General features: G+C 37.5%; 1 protein-coding gene across 2 annotated transcripts in view; it reads left to right on the top strand.

Moving 5' to 3' along the window:
• Positions 1 to 2,319: 2,319 nt before the first annotated feature.
• plcl1 (phospholipase C like 1) overlaps positions 2,320 to 25,368 on the top strand; it is a 98,179-nt gene continuing 75,130 nt past the window's right edge. The window contains exons 1-3 of one of the 2 annotated variants that reach the window (XM_077579778.1): positions 2,320 to 2,345; positions 2,456 to 2,510; positions 13,127 to 13,343. In XM_077579778.1, the coding sequence (XP_077435904.1) occupies positions 2,506 to 2,510; positions 13,127 to 13,343 (222 nt within the window). In that variant the 5' untranslated portion in view covers positions 2,320 to 2,345; positions 2,456 to 2,505. Of the gene's footprint in view, positions 2,346 to 2,455; positions 2,511 to 3,020; positions 3,276 to 13,126; positions 13,344 to 25,368 lie in introns of those variants that run through there. The other variant, XM_077579779.1, reaches the window with a different exon arrangement.

Genomic DNA, 25,368 nt, shown 5'->3' with positions numbered 1-25,368 from the left:
TGTATTTAAATGATCTGGAATACTTACAGCCATCCACATTTCCAGAAATCTAATGAATATAACCAATTAAGTCTTTATCTTTCCATCTCTCTATCTTTTTTTATGACATTCCGACAACACCTTCATATTATCCTTCCATTATTCATGTATATTTCGGGCATCTGCAAGGAGTAGATTTATTTATTTGTAGTTTTATTTCACAATACTTAATTACTTGTTATTCTCTTTAACTCATTCACTGCCATTGACGGCTATAGACAACAAAAATCCATTTGAACTATTTCTATTAGTTTAACATGTATTACTATTGAAGTCATGTGATTAATTACAATAAAAAAATTAAATTGCCTGACGCGATTTAAAAAAGAAAAGAAAAGATAAAAAATTAGGGGCGTCATGCGATTAATTTTTTTTAATTGTAATTAATCACATGACTTCACTAGTTAACTCACGATTAATCAAACATTTTATATCTGTTCTAAATGTACAATTAAAACAATTCTACGTTTTCATACTCTTGTTAACAAAAGTGGAAAACATTTTAAACTAATAGAAATAGTTCAAATACATTTTTGACGTCTATCGCCGTCAATGGCAGTGAATGAGTTAATAGCACAGTTTTAATGTAAGGTCTTACACCTAAACACTACAAAGCAGGTATTAATGTAGTATTTAATCTATAGTCAGTTGACCAAATGACTGCACATTTGCACCCATTGAATGTAGCCTTGAGGAAATTGCACCATCAAGCAGCATTTAAGTGGTGTAGCAGAGCAGCTCATTGAAGTTAAGTGGTCCAGTCAGATGGGTCCATCGTCCTCCATCCCCCTCACTCCTTCTCTATTGCAGGCCATCTGCCGCTTTCTTATGAGCAGTAATTCAATCGGTGGCAGACGGTGAGGGTTGATCTTTGACTGACTGTTAACTAATCAGTAGCTCGCGACGAGGTGTGCAGTGGCCTCACAGCTTGACGCAGCACCTTGTGTTATCTCTCAGTCAGACGAGATCAAAATCAGAGGGAGTGCAAAAATAACGAGTCAGAATCAAGTTAACCAAGTCTACATTTGAGTTAAAACGTAGGCCCCAAATGTATTTGTTTATCTTTTCTTATGTTAGCAACTTAGCAAGGTACTTTCAGGTTCACAGATGATGATGTAAGATGACACTGTGAGTTGAGCTAACACATAGGAGAAACTTCCTCTGACAAAAAAAAGGTAAATGCTATTTATTCAAGAAACGAAATAACTAACTAGCTAAGTCAAAAGCAAGCGAGCTAACATGGTAATGAACCAGCTAAATAACTAAGCTAGCGAACCGGACAAACGATGGAATAATTATCAAACCGACCAACTAATCTGTGTTAAATTCAGTGAATTATTAGTTAAAAATTTCAGTTAACTTTATAAAATATTATACTGACCCTGGCAAATCTCTCCACATTCTGTTTTTGTATGAACTTAAAACTAAGTTCAGTACAAATTTAACATTTCAGATATTTTGAAATTTTGGAAAACCTTATATACTATAAAAAGCAATAGAGAGCTAGTAACTTGTTTAAGTGTTTATTTAACTTTTTAAGACATGCTAATGACCCTGGGAGGTCGCTAATCCTTTTGTTAGAATTTTAAAATGAAGCGGTCTATAGACTAAGATTGGAAGAAAAAAAAAATCTAATTATATTATACTTTTCAAATCTTAAAAGTTGGTCAAAATCATATGCTAAAAAATGTTAAGAGTTGGAGTTGGTATTTTTATTTTTGTTTTTAAATTCTGATGCCAATATTTTTCCTTTAAGTGAAAATTAATATTGGCTCCAAATATTGAATATTAGTTTCCTTGACTATATAATAAGCGGTATCTGAAAAAGCTCTGAAAACAACAACAACAACAAAGTAGTGAATGACCAACTAAGGAACTAAATGAAATAACTTGCCAATGAACCAATTATTTAATGAAGTATATAATAATCGTCCTGGATTCTCCTTAGGCCTGGGGCGGCTCCACACCTTGTGTGGGTCCTACCACGGTGAATCTGGGCCAGCGGTCTCTGGGATGGCACCCGTGCTTGTGGCCATGAGTTGTCATCCCTCCCAGTGCGGATGAGCTCCCCTTGCGTGCTTTTCCTCACATGGTTTCTTTTTAGATTGCACAATGGATGTTTTAATTACACAGTACTACGAGTTGAATTTTTATGTATGAAAGGTGCTCTATAAATAGTTTGAGTGTATTTGACATGTGCAAATGGATTTGATGCAATCGTTTTTGAGCAAGCTGACAACATAGATTGATTTAATTACAGTACCCACAAAAGCTTCTTTATGACAGTTGGGAGCTCACAAATAAAGGTGAGTAATAGGCCAACGACATTAACTGCATTCATTACGCACACGTACGCTCATGGAGTCTTTGTGTCTGCAATGTTATTTGTTTGCTTTTGCTGTGTGACGATTTGCAGAAAGGAAATGGATGAAAGGAAGAAGGAAGCAGACTGGATGAGAGGTATTAATGAGGTAGGTGGTAGACAGTAGACGAAGGTAGGAGGAAACACTTAAAAGTATATTCACTGCGTGCATGTGACGTGCTGACTGTATATTTATATCTTAATGTGGCAGATGGTGTCTGTATTAAGCCAGCTGGCGACCACACACATCAGCGATTAAAACATCAACAACAATAAAACACTATAGACAATACCATGCATTTGAATTGACTACAATTCTCTGTCGAATCGAATGGACTTTTTTGCTATCACATACTGACAGTATGGTGTGTTTGGCTGGTGACTAGTCTAGGACATACCCCCCGCTTGTCCGGTCCGATGGGAAAGGTTCAAAACCTCACCCGGGACCGTATCTCATTGGATAAGTAAAAGAATAAATGGTAGCTGGAGTAGAAGGTTCGTCTCCACTGTTGAATTTGTTTGTTTTTGGCTCCTCCTAGTGTTGTAAAATCATAGCGCAATCCCAATTCCTAATGTAGTAAAGATGATCACGTGTGTTAATTCACTACTTAAAAGGCAATAATAATTTATTATGTTGCATCGGGTTAATGTCATAGCTAGTGAAGGAAGGACACCATCTATTTCTTGACAGCATGGAGCGTCGAAACAAATCCTGTGGAGATTCATGCTGTCCGATCAGTGATGGGCCATGCAATTAGTACATGGGCCTTCAGTGAAGGCTTACATGACCTAAGCCACCTCTTAATAACACTAATGATACATTGCAATCACAGAAACCTGCACGTGTTTGTGCCAAATACTTCATCAGGAGCAGGTCAGTATCAATATTTGTTTAATAAGAAAAAAACATCTAATAAAAAACATCATACTCACAAGAATGGCACATTATTAATCGATGCATGCAGGTCGCGACAGGTGTGTTTTGCTACTTTGTACTCTGACCAACCAATGGAGTACAGAAATACACTTTGATAGTTGCGAATGAGGGTCTCTCTATACGTTCTAGTGGGTTTACTATCCTAATACAGTGCCAGTGTCATTTCAGAATTGTCACAAAATTACACAAGTCCTGTAATAATTATGAAGGTTTTTTTAAATGAATGTCCTGGCTATGAAGTTTCTTTATTGTGATGTGGCTCGTGTTGTATTATATAATATCAAATCAAGGCCTTGCCTAAAAAACAAACAAAAAACACTTTACTCTTAATAATTGACTGTGGACGTCTGGTGTTTACATTTGAGGAAATAAACTCCTCATTTTAAGAAACACATAGTCTTTTAATTTGTCCTGCCTGCTCTTCCGATGTTCCCAGCCATACCTCGGTTCATTGTGGACAAACCACCTACATGTGTCCAGCTGAGGCTTGTTACCCAGCCACCTTATAAGCAGCCTCTGGTGCTTCTTGGAAAGTCAAATCTCCTAATCTTTCCTTAACCTTTATGTACTGTATGTCATTGGGTCAAGGTGTGATGGAAAGGTGCTTTCTTGTGACATAGGAACAGGCAGCACTGTTTAAAATGAATTTGACTCCAATTTCCCTAACCAATGTCATTGAAAGACAGCAAGTATTGCTGACCTGAGTCTCTACTCGAATAAAGTTATGATGACCCTGGTAACGACCTTGAAAGTGTAATGCTGGAAGACGTCAGTTCATTCAAGTACTAAGTATGGACGGTTGGCAATGAATTAATACAATTTCATGAAACAAACGTTAGAATTTAGGTTGTAACTGCAGATCTGTGCTTCTGGTAATCTTTAGGCTGGTAGAGAAGAACTTGGTGGCCTTGACCTCTACCACTGGGTCAAATAAAAATTAGCAATGTTTTACATGACGAGGGGAAAGACTAGCAATACCTCTTCTTCCTCTTAGATGAAAATTAAATCAAGGTCTTGAAGAGACCCCCAAGAGGAATACAACACAGAACATCATGCACACAGACACACCTCCAAACATACAGTACATACACCTCCAAAGGTAATTTAACTTTTTCACACCAAGGTGGCAGCATAGCACCAAGGCACGATTTTCAACAGTGGGACACTTGACCATTGACCACTTTTTAACCTTTGACAGGTTAGTCAGCATAGAAATCCTATACTAATAGTGCTTATACTGTATTAGTAGCACAATACTGTAGTTTAACTATAACTTATAAGCATATAGTATTAATATATTTACTATTTAAAATGTTGTGGAAAACATGAGATACAAAGTAAAACATGTATTACACAAATGTTTTTACAGAAGTAACTATATTGTCACTTAATTTTGAATGAAATTGTTTTAGGTAATATAATAATGTAATGGTATTTGATTTTTATTTTTTATTTTCTAAGAGAGCTCAGTATTGTTCATTCGGTAATCTTACCGATTCGACATGTCATCATCATTGCTCTCTCTCTCTCTTTTTTATTTGTATTTTTTTGTATGTGCGTGAGTATGTGCATGTGCGGGTGTGTGTGTGTGCATGTGTGCGTGCGTGTGAGTGTGTACTCATTAATTCACCTAAAACCTATTAAAAATCCCATACCATTCACCTAAACAGAATATTTCAGAATCCAGCTAGAGTCGGTAGGTTGTCAGGAGACCTGAGGAAGGGTAAAAGAAAAGAAAGGAAAGTGAAATCCAGCACCGACCAGACATCACCTACTACCCACCGGGTTACCAACTAGAATCTTTCAATGGTATTTGAATCACATGTCAGTCAACTGTATGAGGTATTACAGGTGACTATAGTCCTACTTTTACCCCACATCACGTCCAAAGTCAGCTGAGATAGGCTCCAGTTACCTGCACCGTACAAAAAAGTACCTAATCAATGTTATTTCTATCGAATGACCTTAAGTAGCTAACTAACTAACAAATCAACAAACTAGAAAGAACCAAGCAATACAAAATGCACAAAAAAATTGAACAAAGCAACAAACCAGCTAACAAATTAACTAACAAGCTAATGACCACAGTGACACCAACTAACTACAGTAGCCAATGTCTTGCGCACAAACGACCCAAAAAACTAACAAATGCACAAAGGAACAGACTAGCAAACCATCAGCTTCACTAGCTAACCAACTATAATGAACCAACTAGAAATTAACTAGCTAATGAACAAACGGACTAACACGTAAACCAACTAACATAAAAGAACCAACAAACTATTGAAACAACTAACAGAGGCATACTAAGGAAATAACATACTAATTAGTTGACAATTAAATACTGTTCCTAGCTAAAAAAATCAACCAACTCACGAACCTAGTGATCTAAGTAGCTAATAACCCAATAACAAACTGGATAATACCTAATGAACCAACTAATGAACAAGCTAACTTGCTAACGAACAAATATCGAGTTGTATTAGCCAACAACACAAACTAGCAGACTAATGAACCAAGCAATTAAAAACAACAACCCACTAGCTAGTGAACCAACTAACGTTCCAACAAATCAATCAATCAATCAATCAATCAATCAATCAATCAATCAATCAATCAATCAATCAATCAATCAATCAATCAATCAATCAATCAATCAATCAATCAATCAATCAATCAATCAATCAATCAATCAATCAAAACAGTCAGATGGAATAGGATCTAATTATGTGCAACCTTATTGATGACAAGCAGTCTATTTATCCATCCATTTTCTTATGCGCTTATTCCTCACAAGGGGGTGCAGGAGCCTATCCCAGCCGTCTTAGGGCAGTAGGCGGGGTACACCCTGAACTGGTTGCCAGCCAATTGCAGGGCACACACAGGCAAACAACCATCCACACTCACAATCATACCTAGCGACAATTTAGAGTGTTCAATTAACCATGCATGTCTTTGGAATGTGGGAGGAGACCAAAGAACACGGAGAAATCCCACGCAGGCACGGGGAGAACATGCAAACTCCACCCAGGAAGGCCGAAACCCAGACTCTATACAAGCAGTATAGAAAATGCATATAGGCCGAAGTATGGATGGATGCTTTCATTAGACGCTAATATTAGCTGATATATGAATCAATGTCATCCACCTTATTTTAGCTCAATGATGGTTGTTCTGTGATTATTGCATTCCCTTGTTGTTATTCAAAGTTGCGCAAATGCAGAAAATTGAATTTCAAATCGCTACTGCCACGTGTGGCCCCCCCCCAAAAACCCTGCACACTCCCTTCTTCATGTACACACCGCATACACACATGACGTCACATGCGCAGATAGGGCGAGAAATTCGAACCTGAATCCAAGCTGAAAACTATTGGCTAGAAGCTTGCAGGGATACCCGTTGTGAACAGCTAATGTGTTAATTAGAAGATGTTTTAGTCATAAATGGTCAAATAACAAGGCTGTTGAAGAGATTTTTTTGGGCAAATTCCTCCATAGAGCAGCTCTCTATAAGTATATTTGTGTGCTTTCTGCTGAAATAAATAAAAGAGTAAAACTTTTTCACATGTTAGTAGTGAGCTACTGTACTGGTATTTTAGTAGCACATAACGCAGGAGTGCGAGAGGTGAGCTTGATACACTAATGGGCCTCACTGGCTGACCACATTCCACAGCTGTGTGGCTCAAGGACCGACACATATCTCCTCAGACTTTCAAGTATTCCAGAGAACCCCACTCTAGCACGCCTTCAAAATCTTTTTCTTTTTTAAATTAAAGAACTGCAAAAAATAAATAAAAATAAATTGTTGCTCACTGAATGACCTATTTAAAAAAAAAGAAGCACTGTTTAAAGCTCACTTGCTTGCGGTTCGCCCAAAAAAGTGTTTGGTTTCTTCTTCTTTGATATATCCCACTTTTTATGTCTTTGGTCGTTTATCTTTGGTTTCTCAAGAGGATGAATCCTATAAATGGACATCTTTAGACTGTTCACAGGCATTCAGGGGATCTTTTAACATGGAGGCTAGTAAATGGTCCCTCGAGGACAGGAATCCATGGGAACAATACTGTGTCTTAGATATGTAGATTGGAAATCATGGCTGTCAAATGAAAAGCAGTTTTTAATTATTATTAACTCATTCACTGCCATTGACGGTTATAGACGTCAAATATTCATTTTAACTATTTCTGTTAGTTTAACATTTTTTTTACCCTTTTGTTAACAAGTGTATGAAAACCTACAATTTTTTAATCGTACTTTTGGAACAGATATAAAATTTGTGATTAATCATGAGTTGACTCATGAAGTCATGCAATTAATTACGATTAAAAAATGTAATCGCCTGACACTCCTAATTTTTAATAACCTTTTTTTTTTTTAATCGCATCAGGCGATTACATTTTTTAATTGTAATTAATCGCATGACTTCAATAGTTAACTCCCGGTTAATCATAAATGTTATATCTGTTCTAGATGTACAATTTTTTCTTTCTTTCTAGGTTTTCATACTCTTGTTAACAAAAGTGGAAAAAAATTTAAACTAATAGAAATAGTTCAAATGAATTTTTGACGTCTATAGCCGTCAATGGCAGTGAATGAGTTAATGACAAAATATTACAATATTCTATAGGTATTGTATGATACATATTTGTATTTTTATTAATACCAGAAGGTAATATGAATATATATATATATATATATATATATATATAGTATATACATATATATATATATATATATATATATATATATATATATATATATATATATATATATATATATATATATATATATATATATATACATATATATATATATATATATATACATATATATATATATATATACACATATATATATATATATATATATATGACGTGAGATCGAGTCCGGGCTTCGGCCTTCCTGGGTGGAGTTTGCATGTTCTCCCCGTGCTTGCGTGGGTTTTCTCCGGGTACTCCGGTTTCCTCCCACATTCCAAAAACATGCATGGCAGGTTGATTGGACACTCCAAATTGTCCATAGGTGTGATTGTGAGTATGATTGTTCGTCTCTGTGTGCCCTGCAATTGACTGGCAACCAGTTCAGGGTGTACCCCGCCTACTGCCCGAAGCCAGCTGGGATAGGCTCCAGCAACCCCCGCGACCCTTGTGAGGACAAGCGGTAAAGAAAATGGATGGATGGATGGATATATATATATACATATATATATATATATATATATACATATATACATATATATATATATATATATATATATACATATATATACATATATATATATATATATATATATAATATATATATATATATATATATATATATATATATATATATATATATATATATATAGATAAATAAATGGCCTGCGTGTGTCTCATAAATAAATAAATATATATATATAAATAAATAAATGAATAAATAAATAGATAAATAAATGGCCTGCGTGTCTCACGGGCTTTTGTTCACGAGGCTTCACTGGGGTTGCTACGAGTACTCCTACTTCTCCAACAGAAAAAAAAAAAGAAGTTTAAACATCTCTCGTCAATCTGGTGACTGGTGGTTGTGTTGGCTGCTAAATGCTATATTGGTTGAAAGTTCAACAGTTGTAAACAAGGAAGTCTTCTCACCAGATATGCCAACTTCCATTCAACAAGTCTGCTCCTTTTTTGGCTCGTTACCGGCCGACATTGGAAGCTAGTTGTGTTGTATACGTCCCAGTCCCACACACCGCAATAATATTGTCACGCATTGCTTTTATGTTGTTTATTTATCCAGCCATCCATCCATCCATCCATCCATTTTCTTAACCACTTGTCCTCACAAGGGTCATGGGGGTTGCTGGAGCCTATCCCAGCTGGCTTCAGGCAGTAGGCAGGGTACACCCTGAACTGGTTGCCAGCCAATTGCAGGGCACACAGAGACAAATTTGGACAATTTGGAGTGTCCAATTAACCTGCCATGCATGTCGTTGGAATGTGGGAGGAAACCGGAGCACCCGGAGAACATGCAAACTCCACTCAGGAAGGCCGTAGCCTGGACTCGATCTCACGTCCTCTGCACTGGGAGTCGGACGTGCTAACCAGTCAGCCACCGTGCCGTCCTTGTTTATTCACATTTACTGTATTTGTATGTGTGTCTGCTTGCAGCTGCACCTGCGTGTGACGTAGCAAGTGCATTCTCGATGTCAATTGGCTGTGGGTGAGTCAGTGTGTGTATTATAGGCATTGCTTGTCAAGACATAGCATGTTTCAAAATGATCAAATGAAATTAGAGGCAAAAGATAAATGATTTTTCAAAATAGCATTTTAATAATATTCCACAGACAGTGTTACCAAAAGCTGTTGTTTTTTAAAACTGCAAACTCCTTTAAGTAGCATTACTATTTCAATAAAACTGGAGTGACATTTTGTTTTGGATCTACAGAAATATTTTAATATGCTTTATTAGCCAATGATGTACTCTATTAATACCACATGGTGTGTGAAAATATTTGATTCATTGCTTGTAATTAATATTGCGTTTAAATGTCAAAAAATGTCAACAGACTGTAGCTTAATTGAAGAACAAAATGCTTCTTTGTAAGTTACAGTTGTCTTTATTGGCTTTAAGATATCAGATTTTTGTTTTTCCTCAATGGTGAGCTTATGTACTGCAACTCGTTGCTATCAGCTTGCTGGAAGATCACAGCACTTCCAAGACCTGTCATCCTCACACCCCCAGTTTTATGTATGGATGTTTGCATTGATTGATCAATTGATTGATTGATTGAAGTTTATTCCAAACGTACAGTCATGAAAATTAGGACCGAATCCCCCTCACCAAACCGCCCAAAAGCCTAGAAAAATATCCCGAATCGAAACAAGCCCCTGGATATAATGAAACTAAATTAAATGGAATGTCTGTCAGAAATATTTTCACAAAATTTGATAGACTTCCAGCCAAAACAGTAATAATACTGAACAATAACAAGATATATGAAAATGATTTGCCTTAGTACATCCAAATTGTTTCCAACATGCAAATAATTTGGTGTAGTGTCTTACGGTATTTTAGCTGGCTAAAGAATCGAATACGTTTGACCCAATAGAGCTATCTTCAGGTTCATTTTACACAGCTATTTATTTTTAACGAAACAGGCCTATTCAAATGCATCCAATGTCACTATTTTCAATCAGTTTTGTCTAAAACACATACAGATTTTCAACCTTGAGGCAATATAATGCCGTCAAATGCATCCAATGTCACTATTTTCAATCAGTTTTGTCTAAAACACATACAGATTTTCAACCTTGAAGCAATATAATGCCGTCAGGCACACACGTGGTCGAGAAGCGGTCGAGTTATGCAACACTTCTCAAATGGTTGAATTGTACAAGAAAGTTTATATCTTTGCTTTCCAGCTACCTTTTCTACTTTTGATTAATTTGTGAAAAATATTAAATTGACCATATTTGAAATACAAGGTTTTTCGTCCTACAGAGTCAATATGTTAATACAAAGCATGTAAAAATATCAGTCGAGTCGCCAGTAGTGGAGTTTCACATTTTCCACTTTAGATGCGGCACAGGGTCAGTCAAGCAGAAGCAGCCTGCGCGTTATCAACGTCAACAAGTGTACAGGAATCCTCTCTGGTCGGGATTGCAACCTTGAGCCAGGCATTTAATCCCTCCTTGCATGTTCAAGACAATGAAAAGTCTGTTGTACGGAATACATTCAGCATAAGATTGTGTCTCAAACAGAAGCATACATCTGCTAAGTTTGACATTGTTGCGTAAAACTTTATTTATTTATTTTTTCTTAAGAATTGATTTCGACTGTGGAGGGTTGGTTCAAAGGTCCAGGAAGGACCTGCAAGTCAAAATGTACAGGGATATTTTGAACATGTGGAAGCAAAGACATTATCAGATGTCGATGTAACACAACAAATGCTGAGGTCAAAGGTGAGATAATTGGACACATACAATGATGCTCATTGCTCAGATGATGGTGCTCAAACTTTCAGGAATATGTGTTAGCACTGCCAAGAATTTTATGTTATTTTATTTCTGTTTGCTAGTCAGTTACTGTAGTGGGAAGATTTATTTGTTCATTAATTTTTCCATTTTCCTTAACTATTGTATGGATCAAGCATGATTGTTAATGACAAAATTTAGACATCGCGAGGACGTGTAAATGTATCTAAGAAGCTGTATTTTCTTTCAATTCAGGATTGTTTGACCTTGGCATTGGTCTACGCCCCACTGACTTTGAATCTAATCCAAAGGTCACGTATATATATATATCTGCTCAACTTGTTACAGTTTTAAATGGTTTGTTTTTAAATGTTAACCAGCAATAACACAAAGCGTTTTTTGATAGGGTATTGGATTGTGCAGATGTCCATAATTTGAAAATTGTGTGCATCCTATAATTGTTTTTTTTCTTTTAAAGTGTACATTTCAAGGTATTGATGGGGAAACTGAGCATTATTGTAAAGTTTGATAACTACCTGGTGCCATTTTTGTGTCTTTATAGTCGTGTATTTGCCAAAATAATTTGGTTCTTTAATTTTAATACTCATCGCCATGTTTGGGGCGGATGTGACGGATGTGAGATCGCGACTGACTGGCGACCAGTCTCGGGTGTGCCCCGCCTCTTGCCCAAAGCCAATGGGTCACTCTCCAGCTCATCCATGAACCAATGAGGAAAACTAGTATAAAAAATATGTTTTGATTACTAACAACAATTTCAATCTGACTCACACTAAACAATTAGTCAATCAAGAGGACATTCTGGACCTCTTTCTTGTTTTTTTCGATGTCATGTTGTCATCTGTAGAGGTTAAAAAAGTAACTAACATTTTTTGACAAAGTAAGGAGTAGAAATGACAGAAATATAGGGACTAAAAGCTGCTATAAAAAGGAATACTCCAGTAAAGTACAAATACATGAAAAGTCTATTTTTTCAGCACATACACAATTAAGTATAGTGTTTGTACTACATTACTTGCCACCATTACAGTAATGTGCAATTTTCTCATGGCGCACCTGAGGATCTCTCAAGGCAAAGTGAATACGAATCACTGCTTTAATCAATGAAGTAAACAAGTTTGTGACTTTTTAGATCAAAGTCACTCATGTTGGTCCTTGTTTCTTCAGGACTCGCTCATTTGCCTTACGCCCATTGGTCGAAACGCACGTCAATCACGATTGAGGTCACCATTAGGGCGGGGCTTGAATGGAGGAGGAGAGGCGGGCGCGTGTCAATTGTTATTCGGTTTCCCCGTCAAAAGTCGCTCGCTGGTGCCGTGAACAGTGAAGCCCAGTCGGTACCAGCAGCACCTTTTTTGTGGTGGTGGTGTTGAAATCTCGGCCATGCGCACAGAAGAGGCAGAATCGCGCCCTTTTCTACTTCTTTCAACTTGGTTTCCTTCGTGCACTTTGACATCGGAGAAGACGCGACCTAGCCAAGCGCCGGGTTCGGGACCTATTCGGACTGGGTCAGCTTGCAAGTGCACCGTGACCGACGTGGGCGGGTTTTGACGCACACTCGCGGACCCCCTCCTCCCCACGCTGAAGACTGGGAGGACTTGTTGCGCTTCACCAGGGGGGAGCGCACCAGTCTGGTTTTGCTCCAAAAGAACCAAACACAGACACGGCTGGTTGCGTTCAAGGACCCAAACAGTGAAGGCAGCTCGTGGATGCGGTCGTGATTCAAGACCACGCGCGCGTGCACACCCACGTTAGATCGTTCTTCTATATCTGAACATTTAAATGGCATTCAAGCTCACCCGAGGCAAACTTTCCACAGGTTGATTCATTTCCTCTTGCAAATCACCGACTCGAGCCGCCTCAACATGTCCGAGCGTGATGGACCGTGCAGCGACGGAGCGCCGGACTTTATCCCCGCTAGAGTATCCCGCGGCCGGCGCAGCGGTGTCGTCCTGGCCGGCGGGGGCGGTCAAGACCCGGAGACCATGTTGCTGGAGTCCGTGAAGGCAGCACCGCGTCGTAGCAGTATCATAAAGGTAAGAAAGATATACTTTTATTGTGTTAAAGCGGTAAGGCTTTGTTTACGTTATACCGTTCATGTTTTATGTAGAATCCCAATTATTCAAATATCAAAGCACTCTTCAATTATATTTCTACCTGTTTTAATTATAAGTCAGCTAAACTGTAGTCAAAGTCGAAAGTACACATTGTTATTAGGAATACTTTTGACATAGTGGCAAAAAACGTTGTGCAATTTGTGTTTTTAGCCCCCCCCCCCCCAAAAAAAGAACAGAAAAAAAAGGTTTTAGAAATAAAAATGGGCAAAAGTCTGAAAATACACCATACGCCTTCTATTGAAGACTGACAGGCACTTAGACAACACACGTTGTTGCTGTCTTCGTCCACGTTTTTAGTGACTAAACAAAAACAATCAGATTTGGTTTCAATTGAAATGGGCAAAAAACGGGAAGCACATGCATTTTATCGGACATTGACAGGCATAAAGTTAAAATGGTGCGGTCTGATGAAAAATATCCGTGCATCCATATTATGTGTCATTTGATAGCTTTAAATAATAATAATAATAATAATAATAATAATAATAATAATAATAATAATAATAATAATGGAGCCCTGTGATTGGTTGGCAACCAGTTTAGGGTGTACCCCGCCTATACTGCCCGAAGCCAGCTGGGATAGGCTCCAAGAAAATGGATGGATAATAATAATGGAAAAGTGCAATATCTTGTGTGTTTTGTTTTTTATTGCACAGCAATAATGTAGTGATTAAGGTGCTCATGAGCGCGTTAATTGTGTATGCCACCTAAAAAAACAATTAAGCCCAAAAACACACTGAAAATGTGGTAATACGTGCTTTTTATTGAACAGTGACAGGCACTGTGGTTGCCGTCTAATAAACATGTATCTTCTCTTTTATCACAGATACTATTTTTAATGTTTGGGAAGGAAAATGGTCCAAAAATGCAAAAATACATATTTCTTTATTGGACAGTGACTGGCATAAGACAACACACTTACGTTGCTGTCTAATTAAAAAAAACACTGATCTCCAACTTGTATGTGTTTTATCAGGAAAACAATAAAAAGCCACTTCTACAGGTTCTGGAGACAAGCACTATAGGAAATGAAATTGGGCTATAATGCTTTTTATTGGACTGTGATGATGTGGTAACAGGTAGAGGTAGATTCAAATGGTGAGTAGCCACCTCAAAACTGCCTTAACTTTCCAAAATAGATGCAACAAAGTTCCTTTAATTAGCTTCTTTTGAATTTAAAATGATTCGATGAGACTTAAAGATTAATGGCTGTACCAATATGCACCCTGGTAACAGACGAAAAATGTTGCAGAAAGGTCTCATTTTACCAACCCTTATCTTTGCTTTGTGTGCCTTTGATGCTTTATTTGTTTTAATAATCTTAACGGTGGACCTGATCAAATGCTATTACTGGCTGCATATGACCCACCGGGTGATAGGTTGCCCACCTTTGGTTCTGGTTATGTTCTGATGGTCCAGCTCCAAAGCTCTCACCTTTGTACAGGTGACCTCATGCTCACCTGTGCTCAGGTTGCAGGTGAATAAGAAGTAGGGTGAAGAAGTGAGGAAGAGGATCATGTTTTGCCATCATTACACTTCATGTCTCAGCCTCATTTATCAGCAAGTGGATGCTTGGCTCATGTAGCGACACTCAAAGCAGGACACAGAGATGTATATGTCACCATAAATGGCTCCAGATTAAGGGGTAGTCGTTAGAAGAAACCTGCTTATTGTTTGTCATCCATCCATTTTCATTAGCTCTTATTTTAACTGGGATTGTGGGTGAGCTCTAGCCTAAAAACTTGAATAGTAAATGAGAGCTTGGATCTGAATCTAAAATTTGCATTTGATATTCGTTGACCATTTAACCAGCGAGTCCCAAGCCTCTAATTCACCATTTGGATAACATATCAGAATGTACACGATAGGGAACACATCCACGTCAATCTATGGAAAGGTTTTCCTTTACATTTAAAAAAAAAATAAAATAAAATTAGTTTAACTTCCAGGATCCATCGCTATATATTGGCCAACGGCGAAACCAAGTGTTCTTTTGGACCAATTTTAAATCCATCCACTTGCGTCGTACCAGCTGCTAGCTAGCGCTAAGCTAACCTGGGTATTTTTTCTCTCCCGCCGGTGTCCAAGTTAGCACACTCCCTTGCTTGGACAAGCGTGAGAGGCCAACAGCGAGTAAACAAATGCATTTGTTACACTGCTAGTTGGCCTTTTTTGACTGACTGCTTAACAGTTGAATTTAATGTTAATGAACGCAGAGCGCTTTCATACATGACGTGCGCTCTCCGTATACATAGTGTAGCAACCTTCACGACAGAGGATGTTGAAGGACGGGGGAGAGAAGAGATAAATGACACTGCAAGTTACCCACTGGTTAGCGTATTTGCTTTTCTATCTATCTATCTATCTATCTATCTATCTATCTATCTATCTATCTATCTATCTATCTATCTATCTATCTATCTATCTATCTATCTATCTATCTATCATTATCCTAACTTACTCTATTTCTTCTTCTGATGTTACTACTATGAGTACTGAATTATGTGCTGCCTCTCACAGGTCAGTCTTGGTACTACGGCTTGCTGAACAGCTCTGAAGTTGGAAAGTTACCAGATATACTTGATGTCATATTTATGCAGAAAAGCCTTAAAAGAAAAGCCATAAAATTCTGGCTTTTACAGACAGTGTAAAAGCCGCTGCAAACTTGCTGGGTCTGAATTAATTGTGCCCTCTGCTGGTTGCTGCCAAGGAGAGCACTCACTCCTTTATGCCCCCATAGCTTCAACATGTTTTGATTACGCTTTACAACAATTCCGCATGATTGGTAAAATAAATCCATTTATGATGCCTGCTTTTACTCCAGGTGTTCACGAGCGTCTTGGCTCATTTCACACACAAAGCAAACATCCGTCTTTATATCCCTCATCAACGGTCTGTGACAGCAACCTGTTCATCTGCAAAAGCCAAATGAACCAATCACCCTGTCTCAGCACCGCTGACAGGAAGTGGCGGATGAGAAGCGCCATGTCAGTGATGGCCTCAGTCATCTGTGACAACGTTGCCCCGTCGGCACCCACTGAGAGGTGACACCGCGTCACATCTCTGTCAATGGGAGAACTTGACCTGGTCACATTCCCAGCCTTCAGTTCAAATTGGGATTTTTCAATTGTATTGACTTGAAAAAATTCAATTGTGTTCAATTTGTTTTGATTACAACATAAAAATAAAATAAAATGAAAAACACATCTGATAATTTTCTCTTTGCCCTTTTTAACTGCAAACAAAATTGCTAACATTGCTAAATTAAATCCATTTGTTTTTTTTTGAATTACATTTTAGGCGGAAACTTTATGGTTGGAAATTTACGGGAATTAACAAAAAATGTGACTTACATGAATAAAATTGAACTATAATTTTAGAGGGTATAGGGAAAACACCTTGCACAATATTATTATTATTTTATTTTTTATTTATTTTTATTTCATATATATACAATATGGGTCAACACTGTTGTGTCAGAAGTTGGGTCAGTTTTACCAAACATTGGATTAAAACTACCATCTGTTGTGTTTAGAGATGCCCTGCCCATAACAAGGCAATAATTTCATGACCCTCTATTGGCATAGTAGCCTTGGGTTTGAGTTTGATAAGCAAAATTGGGTTACAGGTACATCAATATTGGTTGTAAAAGAGTCATCTTCAGGATTTACCAAATTTTTTTTCAGATTCCAGCTTTTTCATTTACCTGGGATAGGGACCTGGTTACTGGCTGCTTTTTTTTCCAATGGTGAGGTGGAGCAGTAATGCTGCATTCGAGGATGGTCGGAATTCAAACCAGGAAGTGTGTACGGGAACGCCCCCTTGAACTCGGAAATTCCACTTGCAAAGTCGTAAGAAAAAGATACCCTGACTTCACTGACCGAATACGTGACGTCACTCTACAATGGTGACCCCTTTGGAAACGCAGACCGTGAATGGTAAAACACAATTTAATCGAGTATAAAACCAGATAGCTTTCTTCATTCATAAATATTCAACAGAACTTCACATAACACAGCGTACGTGACAGTATGCTGCTGTCTCCATGCATGAAATTATACGGTGAACTACTGAACTGTGTGAAATAAGATGAAAACAATAAATGAAGCAAATTTGCGAGAAGTTTGCTGGAGGTCAAAATAAGTTTTAAAGACCAAAATAAAAAACAATTCATCACTATTCTCCATTTTGGTTGTTTACTTTAGCCTCGAACGCTTTCAGGTTGGAACAATGAAAAAACAACTCGGATGTATCCAACTTCCGACCATCCTCGAATGCAGCATAATTTGAGGGGTCTAGTTACACTGACTTTTACATGATAAGATAATACATTTTCTGTGAAACGAGCTATTTTATTGCCCTTAGCGTTGTTCACATTAAACAACCATAGAGTAATAACACACCACCTATGGTTAGCTTTGGTTAGCATTGCCTGGTAAGCTAACAGTAATAGCTATTTTTTTTAGAAGGTCGTTATTGTAAAAAATTAAAGTTCTATCAGTAAAATGATGCTAACTGGGTGTGGCTGTTTACTGCGAGCTAAATAACTTGAATTTGAACCTCAGAGAAATTAGTGAATATTTACTGCAAGCTAATGTAACACTAACATCTATGGTGAATAAAGCTAATGTCTTTCCCACAGAAACAGAACATTTACGACATTTCTGCTTTTGGTCTTTAAAGATGGTACAAGCAGTATGTTGAACGACTCTCAACAAAAAAAAGTATGTTGAAGATGGTTTTAATTACTTATGCTTTGCAATAATTTTTTTTTTTCATTTTTAATCCAGGAAAAACATGCTGGTTGAATACAAGTAATTTAAAATGAAAATTTGCCAGGGGTATGAATAATTTCGGGCTTGACTGTATGTCCGGAAAAGTTGCGACCAGGGCAGGCGGGTGAATTTGCCACAAGAGACCCAAGTCAAGTGAGCTTTTAAGTACAAAAATAATAATAATTTTGGTCTCCAGTGTATAAAGCTACCACATGTTCTTATAATGTGTGCGGTTGCCCTTTAAAGAAAAACTATTGAGGAGGATCGGTTAAAATCTCTGGTCTGGTTTTGCATTACTATGACAACACGTGTGTTTTAGATGCCTACACACATGCACACGCACACACACGGACTTGTGTTTGTTCAGCTTTTAATACACAAACACAGGAAATTAAAGAGAATCTCGTTTAGTTGCATGGATGTAGTGATTGCGTATTGAGCAAAATAACGTGTAGGCAAGTCACATTCCCGATAATCATCATTATGATGATCATCATGAACTTTAACAGCTTGTTCTTGTTATGTTTAATCTGCAGTTGAGTCTTGTTTTGTTGTAATTCATGCTACTTAAAAAAAAAAAGCCTCAGCAAGTTGCTTTGAATGAAGTTTGTCTGAAGCATGACATCATCACTTCCCTGGCCAGCACCAGGAACCCCAATATCGCGCATGCCATTGCTGCCGAGGAAAACAAGAACAGAATATTAAGAAACCCCATAATTTTCGACAATGTTTGCAATAATTTTCATTCAGTGCTCTAAAGTCTAAACTTCTCAACTCTGACTCAGACTATGCTGAATGTTCGAACACTATTATGAGTTTATGTAACACAAATGAATTATGAACACCTTCTAGTACACAAGTTCATGCTGTTCCCATGTGTGTCACATGGCCAACGCCACTAGAAACCACTCAATGTTTCCATCAAAATGGTCCAACTCAGTTCTCCATGATACAGAATGGATGGGGGAGTTCTGATGCAGTGATAGCTGTCAGCTACACAAATAGCGTGACATCACAGTATGAGAAAAGAACAAAAATGAATTACTAACTTTTTTTATAATGACAAAAACATATGCTAATATGTTATAATAGCAGACTAAATATGTCTAAAGACACTAGGTTCATCGAAGACTTCACATTTTCTTTGAGTTTATGAAAAATCAGTTTTGGCTGACTGAAAACTGTAAATAATATTTATTTAATATTTACAAAAATGTGGGTTAGCTTCATCAAAGGCAAAACTTAGCAATGCTTATGCATATATCGAAGACTAAACTATTTTTGATTTTTCTCAAATGCTCTTTGAAGACTTGATTATTTACCAAACCAAATGTTTTTTTGTTATGTTTCTTTAAGAATTAAAATTTACTTTGCTGTTTAGCAAACGACATTCATTGAAGCCTCAAAATTCTTCTTGATTTAAAAATAAAATAAAAACATGAGCGTTTGCTTCAATGAAAACTGTTTATTTGATTGGGTAAAAAGACTAATGTGTTTTTGATGTTTACGAAAACATGATGGGAGACATATCCATATACAGGGTTAGGGAATTTAGGTCCAGAAAGTCAAAACTACCACAGATTGCTGTAGCCACAGGTGCTTCTACTCACCTGGCAGGTAAATTCGTTTTTTTTCATGATTGCAATGCATTTTTCAATTTTAGAAATTATTATGAAATTACTGTATCATTAACTAAAACATTCCGCCATATTTCTATAATTTTCCCCCCACTTTTATATTAACATGAGTATGAAAACTTTGTCCATTTAGAACAGATATAAAATTTGCGATTAATCGGGAGTTAACTATTGAAGTCATGCGATAACTTCTGATTAAAAATTAAAAAATGACACCCTTAATAATTTTAAATACATAAATAAAAAAATAAAAAAATCAAATAAATACACCGGCTTCCTCCCACATTCCCAAAACATTTATGTTTGCGACATAGCATGGGAACGCTGTGAAGTCCCCTCCAAAAGGTCAATTCCTTTGTTTTTGTTGCCCCGAATACTGAAGACATTTGATTTTCAGATCAAAAGATGAATATAAGACAAAGGTCCTGTGTTCCAAATTTTACTTCATGGTATTTTTGTCTATCGGTGTTAAAACAATTCAGGAAAGAGCATACCTTTTGTTTGAAGTCAAGTATTCAAACAGACGTTAAATGAATTTAAAGTGAATTTGGTGGCATAACCCTTACTTGCAATATTTATATCAAGCCTGTGACCCATTGATTTCACCAGACTGTTGCGTTCTTCATTTGAAATGCTTTTCCAAGGCTTTACTGCAGCCTCTTTCAGTTAGTTTGTTTTTGGAGGTTTCTCCCTTCAGTCTCCTCTTCAGCAGGTCAAATGTGTGCTCCATTGGGTTAAGGTCTGGTGATTGGTTTGATTGGTCTAAGACCTTCCATATTTTTCTGTAAATTGTCAGCCAAAAATGCTATTGTATATTTCAGAATTCATTCTGCTGCGACCGTCGTGAGTTACATCATCACTGTGAGATTTTGAAAGAAGATAAATGCAAACTATTCATCAGGAAATAGAATCATCAAAACGTCATATTTAATATGAAACATATACAACAAAAACAGAGGAACTGACCTTGCCGTTCCAATACTTTTAAAGGCGACTGTATATCACATGATGTGATAAGATGTCTTACATACTGAACATGAGGATGTTAGGATGGGGGATTTATAAGGCCTTGGTTCCACTTGTGTTCACTGGTCAAAAATTGGTAATCTAAAACATAATCCCTTCAATTGTAGGAGTTTGCACTTATTACATTTGGACAGAATAACATTGCATTTAGCAATGCTGATTAATTAAAAAATAAGCAGTATGTGAAAGACATTCTGTAATTCCTGCACAGCTGTGTGCTATGATGGAAATTCCGCCACATCGCCTCGTATAAATCACGCTTTACTGTTAATCTCAATCAGGTTAAACACCTCGGCTCAGCCTCAGGCTGTGATATCAATGCGAGCCAGCGAAGCATCATTCAATTAGCTTGCTGTGTTAGCGTGTAAAATACCAGCAGGCAAATGTGGTGATGGTTACTGATAGCGTGGGATTAACAGGGATTAGGTTAGCGCACAATACTGTTCAAGAGGTATACTATATAATAAGATGTCTGTCTATTATTATAGTTAGACAGTGGGGTGTAGATTAAGCAAAACATTTTTAAGAAAATAAATTCCAGACTGAACTAAAAGCACTAATGGTAATCCAATCCAGTCACTTGCAGATTCCTAGCAATTAAGTGTGTCTTTAAATCTGTGTGTGTGTTCAAATGTCATCAGCTCATGCAAATAGGAGGGCAGTGTGATGTTGATGACATCATGCTGTTGAGGGGTCGGTATTGGGAGGCGTTATGGTCATCGAAACATCGTGCATCATTAAGCCATCTGGTGAGATGTGGCGTGGGCCTATGACTTGCAGGCGGGTGACAATTATGGGAAAAAAATGAAAGGAGTTGGAGGAACATTTGAAATGTCTCAGATATCAATCAAGTGGTAGAGTATGATACAACACAGCATAGTATCAACAATACACTTTTTCTTCACCTTAATATGAGAAGTTTGACAAAAATACATATGCTGTTTCACATATCTGGCAATAGGTAGAATCTCCAAAACTACCATTTTTCCGGAAACCATAAAAAATGAAATATTTAACGTTGCATTGGTCAGTCGCCAGTGTGAGCCAAACATGCAAAGCATGCTATGTGACTACTGGTTAAAGGATGTTATAAAAAATTGACTTTAAAAAAAAGATTGTATGTATAGTTGGGTCTCTGGTTTGCCTAGCTCCAGATTTTGTTTCTTTTTTGTTTCTTTGTCAGTGCCGTCGTCGTATTGCAGATCAAACAAATAAGCTTTGAGTGAGAGTAAACAAAAAATATTTATCTTAATGTCTCTAATCACTAGCTGCAAGTGACTGCTAACAAATTTGTGTGATGCAGGTCACACCCTACTGTAGGTTAAAGGTGACCAGATTTTTCGTGTCTTGTGGACTTGAGACTGATAGGATGCGTACAGCATAGGCTGTAGTGTACTAACACAAAGTATTTAATAATAAAAAAGTATTTAGTAATAACACTCACAAACACCCCAAAAAAGTAAAGAAAAAAACCCCATACACCCCTCCTGGTCGACTTGACAAATCCCATAGTTTCATCTAACAAAGGTCTGCTATCTTAATGCTAATGACTGATGTGAAACACAACTGATGGGCTAACAAACACGAACATGGATTTTAGAGTAGCTAATTATAAACAAACTACTGGTACTTTAATACGCACTGAACAGTAACACATACATACAGAGCATAAACCAATACTGTGTAGTTTTTCTGGTCTGTGGGAACAACGAATATTAAAACGGCAAGACGTGATATTGTTTAACACTTCTTTTTTTGTCCTCTTAATAATTATTTATCTCTTCTAGTAAACCTCTGTACTGCTCAGCATGTTGGGGCACAACGGTGTACAGTGGAACCTTGATTTACAAACTTAATTGGTTCTTAAATGAGGTTTGTAAATTGAAACGTTTGCAATGCAATAAGGTTCCAGCTTGACAAAAGTCCCTATTTTAGTAAAAGTGTGTTGCTATTATCAGCTAGCCGTTTTTTGTTAATCCAAATGAATGAAAATAATTCACTCCCATGTGTGCAGCGGGAAAAATATCCTTTTTCTCTCTCACAATATTGGTGAGTGTGCCATATTTGCAAAATTGCGAAAAAGCCATAAAAAAAACAAACTAATCACAAATATTTTTTTTTTTTATTCCAGTGAGTCCCTTCTATTGCCACACTTGTTTGTTACTTTTCTTGTACACATATTGATCTTGTAACACGGAAAATAATTTGTTGTACACACAATGAAGCACTAAGCAATGTAGCGAGTCGTGGAAGACCACAACTGAGCATAATGAGTTTTTGTTTCCAAAAAATGGCTGCGTTGCAGGGCACAAAAGTGATGAATGAAATGTTCACACACTGCGATAAGGTTTGATTTGTAAATTGAATAGTTCCAACATTGAGATGTTCCACTGTACTACGTGAAGGAGCACTTTGTCTGCATATTACAAAATCCTGTGATAAAACAATCGCTTAAAAAATCTGCATTACTGTGTGAGTAAAATTATGTTTGTAAGCAGTTATGAAACACTGGGGCTAATAAACGCTGACTTGGTAGCTAGACTGAAACATTTGAATGCAGTGGCCACAGCAGCCGTCTCATGTCAACACTGAAATGTAAGCAGTGCTACAGTGTTAGCATCTACGGGTTTTAGCTGTCAGCGAAACAAACATTAGCTTCTGAAAAGATTGTTATAATAATTCATCATGTCGAGCCTGGTTTTAGCTAACAGTGTTGCAAACATTAGCTTCTAATAGGATTGTTATAATAATGTTGCCGATGTGTTTGACAAGTCATGTGTGAGCTAAGCTAATTGACAAGTGTGTTTTGTTTTTCTAATTAGCCAGGTTGGCATTGCAAATGAGAATCTGTTCTCAATTGCCTTATCTGGATAAATAAAAGTTCAATAATATTTTTGTAGCCTGTTGATGAGATTCTACTTTCATAGGTGATAATTCAATTGAATCTCTATATGGGCGCTTGCTTTTAATGCGTGTGTGGTTAAATTAGCCTGCTGGTGACTTCGCACATAGTAAACAGTTCTATTTCTGTTCAGTTTTCTGGGATTCACGGATTAGCGTTAGATAACGGTGTTCTCCTCTGAAATGCGGCACCCTCTTGATGGCTGGGTGAAGTTGTTGGGCAGCAGTGGGGTGTTTCGTGTTTGGTGACATCCATTCGCCAGTAACACTAAAGTAGTGGATGTTTAGGAAAATGTGTCATGGAACGTCTAAGTTGGCTTTAATCTTTACCGCGGTACATATGTTCGGGGCATTGCAGACTCTAAATTATAGCGCTAAAAGTCTTTTACTGTGCATTGTTAATGGAAACCTCTGATGTAAAGTCTCTTCAGTGTTTACAAACACTTGTTCCTTTAGTAGTTTGAAAGCTGTTTTATCTTTGATGTTTCCAAAAATGTGTATATGACTCTAAACAGAAGTCCAAATTGTTTCTACTCTTTAAATTAAGTTAATCAAAGCCTCGAAAAAGTCTTAAGCTTCAATGAAGAATGAAGTAATTTCCATGTCAAACAAAATATGAATGTTACGTTGATGAAGGCTCTAAATTGTATTTGAAAACCTGTACAGTGGATATCAACTCAATTCAACTGTTCAAATGCTGGGTTTTGTAATATAGACCAGGATTTCATAACATGTACTTGCCTTTTTTTTTTTTTTCTGGGAGATCTCAGTATTGAAGATCAGCACACGGACAGGCGACCGCAGCACTGCTCCATACCGCGGCCGCCCCAACCGATGCCCCCCCCAGTTGTGTGGTGCATTAAAATTTGGAGGGGAGCTGCAGGGCGGAGACGGTGTCTCCACCCCACCCCACTCCCCCCCAAAGTGTGTTATGTGCCCTAAAATGTATTGTGCAAAACTAGTGCAGTGAGTTAAGAGGAGCGACCAGCTGGGCCCCCCCCAACCGGGCGGGGGGGGGTCGGGCGCACCCGCCCACCAAAACCCCCACCCACCCCACCGGGACCCCGGTACTTGTACTTGTAACATGTACTTGCCATTAACAGGACATATTACTTGTAACGCAACTGAAAATTTATTTATTTAAATTTTTTTTAAGCAAAAAATAAAACTACACACTAACCTAGTTGCATACGCACGCACACACAAAATAATAATTAGTTACAGAATCTTTGCCTTTTTTCCCCAGCACTCATTTGTCATTTGGGGTAGGAGTCAATCGGTCTAGCACATCTTGATGTGGAAATATTTTCCTAATTGCACAAAAAGATGAGATTACGAAGACATCGCCTGTGTACAACCCTCTTCCGATCACCTCACAATTGTTCGATCAGATTCCTAATTCCCTCCACCTTGACTAAGGCCGCACTTCCAGCTGAAGAAATGCAGCCCCAAAGCATGATGCTCGCCGAACCATAACACATTTTCTAACTTAAGTTTGGGAGATTTAAATTGTGTTTTTGCAAAATGTAGCCAGGCTTGAATGTTTTTTACTTCTGTCTTGCCACGCTAGCCCATAGCCCAGACATATGAAGATGATATTGTTTT

The sequence above is a fragment of the Vanacampus margaritifer genome, chromosome 11 (genome assembly GCF_051991255.1).
Source record: "Vanacampus margaritifer isolate UIUO_Vmar chromosome 11, RoL_Vmar_1.0, whole genome shotgun sequence".
In the NCBI taxonomy this organism is placed as follows: Eukaryota; Metazoa; Chordata; class Actinopteri; order Syngnathiformes; family Syngnathidae; genus Vanacampus; species Vanacampus margaritifer.
The sequence above is the reverse complement of the archived record's forward strand: the minus strand, read 5'-3'. Positions and strand labels throughout refer to the sequence as shown.